Raw genomic sequence first — 8,825 nt, 5'->3', positions numbered from 1 at the left:
ACAACTTGGAAAAACCTTACCTCTCTGAATCCTAAGAAGCAGGTTCTGTAACTGGAGTTATTTTCTTCTGAAAGTTTGCCGTCTTCCACTGCAGGCAGGCAAATGCACATACAGTCGTACCTCGGGTTACATCTGCTTCGGCTTACATATTTTGGGGTTACGTCCTCCGGTAACCCGGAAGTGTTTTTCGATGCACGATTCGCGCATGCGTAGAAGCGGTCTGCGCATGCGCAAAGCACGATTTTCAGGTTGCGTACTTTTCGAGTTACGAACGGCAACCCGGAACCAATTACCGGTAAGTACGTAACCCGAGGTACCACTGTACACACATTTGCGCTCTGTCTCTCCCACTAGAAAAAAGGCTATGGTGCCCCACGGAACAAGTAGACATTCGGAAGACATGGATGTTTGCTATGAATTGGAGAATTCATTCTAATGCTGTATATATCTATTCAGAACTAGTTCCTGCTTTTAGTTCGTTGGACCTTACTCCCGGGTAAGTAATGGTAGGAAACTGACCAATTAGACTTGTCAATTGCACTGTAATCCTGTGCATGCTCAGCTGATCTTAAATGACTAAACGCAATGTGGAACTGTAACCATACTTAGATTCATGGTGCATGGCTTTTTGAAAAGCTGCTAAAATTTTGCTGCTTGCTTTCAGTCATGGTCCCTGCGACCAACAGAGCTGAGAGATATTTTCACCCACCTAAAAATTACCCTTTGGGTTTGTTCATTTGTTTTATTTTCATACTACTGCGGTACATGGTGCTTTACAAATTCTGGAAGGACGGTTCCTCTGCCCCAAGTGGCTTATAATCTTAGCCACTGACCCAAGGGAGGCAGGCAAAGAAAATTCTCTGCATGTTATTAATATGTATAATCGGTAAAATATTCAGCAAATGAGGCAATGCGTGGGGATGACGGAGGAGTGGAGAAGAGAGACACCCAACGAATTACATACTCCTTCCACCCTGCTGTATTTTGTTCCAACTGAATGTCCAAGTATTTTCTGCTTCTGACCGAATCTTGGTCTTTGCTCCCTGCTCCATGAGTGGGGAGCAAAAAGCGTAAACTATCACTTTGCCAAATAATGAAACCTGCTTCAATAGACATACCTTTGGCAAACAGTCTCTGGCCAGCCAGCAGCAGCAGAAATGTCCTATTTGCAGAAGCACCAACCTTGTGCCAGCCTTGCTGCCCACTTGGCTCTTAAACGAGCCTTAAAGGAGCTGGAGAAGTCCCCACTAGCAGTTTTTTCCTTTTTTCCTTCCTGGCGTCGGTGGAGGGTAGGCCCAGGGGCTTGACGACGACGACAATGCTGGGGCTTTTCTAGCTGTGCAGTTTCTCAGCCAGTTCACCCATCGGGCCCTGGATGTCGCAGACAAAACGGTACACGTAGCGCTGTCCGCTCGTCTTGTGAATGATGTTCTTGTGATAGTAGTAGCGCAAGCCGCGGCTGAGTTTCTCGTAGGTCATGCGGGGCTTGTTCTTCCTCTTGCCCCAGCGCCTTGCCACCTGCCCGTAGTTGAGAAAGAAGAATGGGATGGAAGGCAGCCCCCAAACACTGCATCAGCGTAAAGATCACAAGAGCCAGAGACCTGTTACATGTTGAGTTTGCAGCTGAACATGTTGTGCTACAGCAGCCTTGACCAACCTAGAACCTTCTAGCTGTTTTGGATTACAATACCATCAACTCTCCAGCCAGCACATACTCTGAAGTAGCTGGAGGGCACCAGGTTGGCAAAGGCTGCCTAGTGAGATGATGGCATCTACTTTCCATACAGCTGACAACAGCTGGAGACCCACAGATTGCTCCCCTGTGGTGTAGCAAGGTGGGGGCACAGCCATTTTCTCCTGCTCAAGGCTAGGACTCGAACCAATGGCTTCAAGTTACAGTATAAGAAAGGAGATTTTGACTAGACATCAAGAAGAACTTTCTGACAGCAAGAGCTGTTCAACCGTGGAACGGTCTCCCTCGGGAGGTGGTGGGCTCTCCTTCCTTGAAGGCTTATAAGCAGAGTTAGGGGGGGGGCACCTGTCCTGAATGCATTAGCTAAAATTCCTGCATTGCAGGGGGTTGGACTGGATGACCCTTGGGGCTCCTTCCGACACTGCAATTCTATGAACCCTATCTCCCATTCCTATACGATACACAGGTTTTCAAACTGATGTTGATCATGTTCACACATTATGATTCTTAAGCATACATCTAAGACCTCCCACATTTGCACTGGAAAGGTCTTTTCTCTTTTCCATGCCTCTCTGGTTTCCAGTATTGATTGGTAGGGTTGTACCTTAAGGGTTAGTGAGGTTGGTCCCCACCAAGGGTCCAGGGACTGTAAAAATCACGCCTCTCCACTCTGGCTAGGATCCTGCCAGCCCCAACCACATGCTCTCCTTGCCAAGGGTTCAAGGGACGAGTGCGCCAATACGGTTCCTTGTCCAGGGCGCAAGGGAGCCTCAGTACACCTCTGTCAATGGAAAGGGCATGGAAGGAGTTTTCCCATCACTCCTTCCGTTCGCATACGAGCCTCACCTCATGGGGGTCACAGAGTTTGAACTCCCAGTCGTTCCCCGTCCAACGAATGAAGGCCTGGCAGGAGCCATCTTGGAGCAGCTCCAATAGGAAACGCCACAGCTGGATGGGACCGGAACCTGTCCAGGAAAGAGAAGCATGGAGTGTTGGTGGTAAGCAGGGCTTCAACGGCCAAGTATAGTGCCCCCTAACTTGTGGTTCCTGTCAGGGCTGGGCGGTGGTGATTTTGGTGGGGAAGGGTCTTCCCAGCAGGGAGAGGAATGTTGGGGAGGGGACAGCAGAGGCAGCTGTTGTTGTTGTTGTTGTTGTTGTTAATTATTATTTATTTCATGAAATTTTTACACCGCTTGATTGTTTTAAACCAACAGTGGCCTGGTTGCTGTCTACCTGTGCCTCCCGGCGTCCCACTGTCGGACCCCAATTTACACAGTGCTTTTCTGGGAATCGTTCAAAGTGGTTTACAAGATTAAATCAAAGCTACAAGCATAACAATAAACCTGCTGTTAAAAGCTGTTGCTGGAATCACACAGGTAGCAGCACATCAAGCCAAATAAATTGAAGGGAGCAGATTTAAATCTGCTGATTCCCACCCCCAGGTTTTAGAGCCATGCACAAAAAAAGCCTTCAGCAACGCAGCAACCTTTTGAAGACCTCTGCAAGCCTTGACAGATTTTCCCAATAGTTTGAAAGCTATGGAACAGCATCCGAAAAGGGCCCTGTCTCTGGTTTCTAGCATTGATGGGAAGGGCAGAAATCTTTCCAGACTCTTACCTGTCCGTTCCCTATGGGACAAGTTGGTGACATTGGCCACTGCCCAGTCCCGTGACTCCTTTTTCCTCTGGGTTCTGACCGGAGGGGCACACTGACATGAATCGCATTCCAAGGGGATCGGTTGGCTGAAGACAGCCGGGCCAGATGTCTTTCTCCAATCATGGGATGTCACAACCCCCAATAAATCTTGTTCTAGAGGGGAAATTATGGAAGAACAGGATTGTGAGGGTAGACTTGAAAGCATGTGGAAGATGCCTGATAAAGTCATAGAGGTTTGTGAAGGGCTCAACATGGGTTAGGGGTTCTGTGCATCTCATGGGTGTAGCCAAGGGGGGAAGGCAGGCAGGCATTAAAAATCAAAACAAATCTGAGGTTCTGCCCCCCTAACAAAAGCCTGCCCCCACACCACAACAAAAATCCTGGCTACAGTCATGGTGCTTCTATCTACCTTTGGTCCTCCTCTGATTTAGGAATGGGCCATAGCATCTGCTTTGCATGTAGAAGGTCCCAGGTTTACATCTCCAGTTAAATTGATCAGGTAGCAGGTAACAGGGAAGGCATCAACCTGAGATTCTGCAGGAACACTTCCAAATCAGAGTAATATTGGGCTAGGTGCAGTGTGAACCACATTGAACTAGAGAAGCAGTGTGATTGTATCCAGCTTAGTTCTATTCAAAGTAGACCAGGGGTCAGCAACCTTTTTCAGCCATGGGCCGGTCCACCGTCCCTCAGACCATGTGGTGGGCTGGACTATATGGGGGGGGGGGATGAACGAATTCCTATGCCCCACAAATAACCCAGAGATGCATTTTAAATAAAAGCACACATTCTACTAATGTAAAAACATGCTGATTCCTGGACCGTCCACGGGCTGGATTGAGAAGGCAATTGGGCCGCATCCGGCCCACGGGCCTTAGGTTGCCTACCCCTAAAGTAGACCCATTGAAATGAATGGAAACTAAATCACATCCATTCATTTCAACGGGTTCTCTTCTGAGCAGGACTAGCCTTGGCTACAATGGCTACCGTATGTTCTCCTTCCGCTGTCAGAATTACTGGATATCAATTGTTGCTGGGAATCAGAGGAGAGGAGAGAGCTTTGCGCTCAGATCGGCTTGGCCATTGTGAAAACAGGATACTGGATTGGATGGGCTACTGGCCAGATCCAGCAGGTCTTCTTTCATTCTTACATTGATGCAGACAGTGCAAACTGTTTAACGAGCCTGCAAGATTCTGCTTTCCATCCTCCGGAATCCTCTGCTTCCACGCTTCTTTCAGAACATACAGACTAGAATCGCCTTGTAGGATCAGACCAAACATCACCCATCTAGTCCAGGATCCCACAATGGCCAGCCAGATGGGTTTCTGGGACGCCCAGTATCAGTGCATGAAGCCAACACCCTGGCATGCCTACCTGGCTCTTGCTGTTCCGGCTGACCTCCAAGCAGAGGCTGAGATGGGGGCAATTGCTCTTCAGGGGAGCAGCGGCACAGAGGAGAAGACAAGGCCTGAGACACAGGACTAACATACAGGGAGCCTTGCAGATTTGTGGGGCCGCTGTCCTGATAGGCAGGCCTAGAAGCTGAAGGCAATTGAAGGAGAAAGAAACATCAACAGGGGGGACGGACCGCTATCTGACCGCTTTTCTCACCGCACACCAGGGAGCTCTGGCCCTCCAGGTGTGGCCTCCCATTATTGTTGGCCACTGGCTGGGGCTGATGGGAATTGCAGGCCAATATCCTCTGGAGGATCCCCGTTCCTGTTTTGCACCTACAGCCAGGAACTGGGACAATGTGAAGCAAACATCCCCATAGCATGCAGAGAAAAACTAACTCCATATACACCATACCTGGAAGCATAAAATAAGCTCCCTTGTATGTACCATGATTTCGGGACTCTGGAAATTTGCCAGGTTCCCTCTTTGTTTAAAAAAAAAATTCAAGCCAGCTTTTGAACAGTAATTGCTGTCTTATAGTCTGCTTAAGTTTTAAAGCCTTTGCCTCTTGTTGCCTAAACGTCTGGTCACTGTTGTAATTGATGGGTGATTCTTATGGCGCCATTATTGTTTTGTGTGTGTGTGTGTGTGTGTGTGTGTGTGTTTATATTACAGTAAGATGCATTGATTATTTTATAATGTATAGAAATGAAACTTTTGCCCATCTGGTCTGAACCCAGAACCACAGAGGCAGAAATGACCTAAGGCAGAGATAGCCGATGTGGTGCCTGCCGGATGTTGCTGGGCCAACTCCCAGCATCCCTAACCATTGGTCTATGTTTGCTGATGCTGATAGGAGTTGTAGTTCAACAACATCTGGAGGGCATCTGGCTCTCCCTGCTCTGATGTGTCCCAAACTTCCTGAAGCTGCCTACAGAGCCATATCTCTTTCCTCCTGCACAGCAGCCTATAACTTACCTCTTTCATACAGTGCACTGTAATCCAGGCAGGTAGAGGAGACCTGTGTCAGTTCCATTACTGTATTTGTGTACTCAGGGAAGCCTAGAAAAGAAATGGGATAAGTATTAGACTTGTTAGTTGCCTGCTACTGCCCTAAGGGTCTTCAAGCAACTTACAACATGTGGGCCCCATCCGCAATACACATTTACAGCAGTGCCATACCACTCTGAACAGACATGGCTTCCGCCCAATAATTCTGGGAATTGTCATTTGGATGCTGAGAGTTGTTAGGCGACCCCTATTCCTTTCACAGAGCTACAGTTTCCAAAGTTCTCTAGGAAGAGGGATTGGTTGTTAAACCACTCTGGAAATTGTACCTCTGTAAGATGCGGGTGGCGCTGTGGGTTAAACCACAGAGCCTAGGGCTTGCTGATCAGAAGGTCGGAGGTTCAAATCCCCACGACGGGGTGAGCTCCCATTGTTCGGTCCCAGCTCCTGCCCACCTAGCAGTTCGAAAGCACGTCAAAGTGCAAGTAGATAAATAGGTACCGCTCTGGCGGGAAGGTAAACGGCATTTCTGTGTGCTGCTCTGGTTCGCCATAAGCGGCTTAGTCATGCTGGCCACATGACCTGGAAGCTGTCTGCGGACAAATGCCGGCTCACTCGGCCTTAGGTCAGTCATCCGCAACTGGACCTAATGGTCAGGGGTACCTTTACCTTTAAGAGGAACAGAGGGTCTTCTAAGAACTCTCAGCCTCTGTAACAAACTACAGTTCCCAGTTCCCATGATCCTTTGGGGAAGCCTTGGTGTTGTTGTTGTTGTTTCTATTATTTGTACCCCACCCACCTGACTGGGTTGCCACAGCCACTATGGGCAGCTTCCAACATATATTTTAAAATGTTTACGTGGTATGATACTGCTTTAAATCTATAGTGCAGATGAGGCCTTGGGATCCATCAACATCTGGAAAGTCACAGATTCCCACAACTTTCCATTGTGGCTGAAGCAAAGGTCGGGATACTTTAGTGATCACACGCACAGGGATATCATTTACCTTTCAAGCCCGGTGTGTGATGGAACGGCATTTCCTTCTCAAACCCTTCAAGCTCAGCTAGGTAACTCCCACCAGTCCAACTTGGCGGCTGCTGATCCACCTCATTTTCTGGCCAAAACCAGGACTCTACAGCACTGAAGTCTTCCTCTTGGAAAACCTTCCTGTAATCTTCCATGAAATATTGATGTAGGGGAGAAATAAAGAGAAAGAAGTAAGGGCATCAGACTTTCATTTGAAAACACTTTTCTTCGCAGGGCAAGGACAAGGAGGTTGAGACCCTCCAGGTATTCCCAGCCTACAATTCCTATCATCCCTCAACCATTGGCAGTGCCAGAAGGGGCTGATGGGAGTTGGAGTCCAAAAACATCTGGAGGCCCACAGGATAAACAGCAGTCGGGGCTGTTTACGGCTGCACAAAATGGTACAAGAGTTAAAGCTGGCTTGAAAGAAATGGTGTCTACATTCATTCCAAGGCTACCCCTTAATGCAGTGTACTGGAAGAAACAAAGATCACCAGTGTCCAAGCAATGATTCTGCAACATCAACTTCGTTAGACTGGTCATGTTGTGCGATACCTGATTATCGTCTTCCAAAGCAACTACTCTATTCCAAACCTAAAAATGGAAAGTGTAATGTTGGTGGTCAACAAAAGAGGTTCAAAGACTCTCTCAAGGCAAATCTTTTAAAATGTAGTACAAACACCAACAACTGGGAAACACTAGCCTGTGAGAACTCCAGTTGGAGAACAACTACTCGCTACCACCTCAGAAAAAATAATAATACCGGTAATCCCTGGCTGTGCTTTAATGTCTTGTCCTCTGAATGCTTCCATTTGCATTATACAAAGAAGCACTGTTTTAGGATTCTCGTTATGTTGTGCCCTGTGATTTCCTGAATGACGCCCAATACTGTGTCCCAAATACTGTATATTTAATCTCAGTGAATGAAGACATTTTCTTTAAGGTTGAAACTTCCTAGCAAAAATGTTAAAGAACCAGTTCCATTCTTCTTGTGCTTAAAGACACAAACACACACACACACACACTTGAAAACTGCTCAGAAGGCATTATGGCAGGCAAGTGGTATATAAATTTATTATTATTATTATTTCTACTACTACTAATACCTATCTTAGGGAGCATTATCTGTAACTTTCAACACTCAGTTCCAACTATTTTGATAATTCATGGCTTCATTGCCAGTGTTGCTTCACTTCTGCATCTTACATTAAAAAAAATAAATGTTTGTTTGGGCTACTGCCATTGACTTCAAGCATTTTCTTAAGTGATGCTGAAGAGACACAGAATGTGTCATCGTCGTCATAATTATTTATCTGTATTATTTATCTGTATTCAGAGCTCAGGGTGGTTCACAGCATGAAAGTAAAAGATAAAACCCCAAAACAAAGACAAACCAAATCAATAGCCCCACCTCTTCCCACAAACACATTTTAAAAGGCTATAGTATCATGGATTTGATTAATGCAGGACAGAAAGCGAATGGCTCTCTCTATATATTTTAACCAATGCATACTTTACATCGGGGAAGGGAGCCTGCAGCCTTCCAGCTGTTGCTGGACTCCAACTCCCATCAGCCCCAGCCAGGATGGCCAAAGGTCAGGAATGATGGGAGTTGCAGTATGATGACAACTGGAAGAGCAAGCTCTGTGAAACTGCATCTGCTACCAGTCAGTGTAGACAATACTGATCTAGGTGGACCAATGGTCTGACTCAATATAAGGCATTTGTCCTTTACTTTGGCATGCCATAGGTGTTAACTGTAGGAATCACTAAAACGAAAAAAGCTGCTCGTTTATTCATTTTGAGTCATTCTTTTAAAATAAAACACTATAAAGCAACACCCAGCAGCACAATCCTACATACAGGCACTGAGAAGGAAGTCCTACACTCGTTGGTATGGGGCTGGTTAAGTATTGAGTGTGGAAGGAATAAAAGGGAGAAGCTCTTACCCAATAGTTCCACCTCTGCTCCAGTTGGGACCATTTGCAGGGGTGGCTCCATCCAGCATTGGCGCCAAGGATCCATGTCTGCAATCTATTTAGATC

At 46.8% G+C, this 8,825-nt stretch overlaps 1 protein-coding gene across 1 annotated transcript; it reads right to left on the bottom strand.

Annotated features, from left to right (window-relative positions):
- Positions 1–1,306: 1,306 nt before the first annotated feature.
- ETV2 (ETS variant transcription factor 2) lies at positions 1,307–8,819 on the bottom strand. Its single transcript, XM_033159197.1, has 6 exons — positions 8,730–8,819; positions 6,761–6,940; positions 5,724–5,807; positions 3,311–3,502; positions 2,540–2,658; positions 1,307–1,518 (listed from the first exon to the last, which is right to left on the bottom strand). The coding sequence occupies exons 1-6, from the start codon at positions 8,803–8,805 to the stop codon at positions 1,333–1,335; spliced, it is 837 nt and encodes a 278-aa protein (XP_033015088.1). The 5' UTR covers positions 8,806–8,819; the 3' UTR covers positions 1,307–1,332.
- Between the last annotated feature and the right edge of the window lie 6 nt (positions 8,820–8,825).

The sequence above is a fragment of the Lacerta agilis genome, chromosome 8 (genome assembly GCF_009819535.1).
Source record: "Lacerta agilis isolate rLacAgi1 chromosome 8, rLacAgi1.pri, whole genome shotgun sequence".
NCBI lineage: Eukaryota > Metazoa > Chordata > Lepidosauria > Squamata > Lacertidae > Lacerta > Lacerta agilis.
This window is presented reverse-complemented; position numbering and strand designations above follow the sequence as displayed.

What these genes read in the sequence shown, in the direction of transcription:
- ETV2 (XM_033159197.1), bottom strand. Translation starts at nt 8,805, where the DNA reads ATGGATCCTTGGCGCCAATGCTGGATGGAGCCACCCCTGCAAATGGTC. An exon ending in TCACACACCGGGCTTGAAAG is followed by an intron (nt 5,808 to 6,760) that starts GTAAATGATATC and finishes TTTCTTTTCTAG; the next exon opens with GCTTCCCTGAGTACACAAAT. An exon ending in CAGTGCACTGTATGAAAGAG is followed by an intron (nt 3,503 to 5,723) that starts GTAAGTTATAGG and finishes TTTCCCCTCTAG; the next exon opens with AACAAGATTTATTGGGGGTT.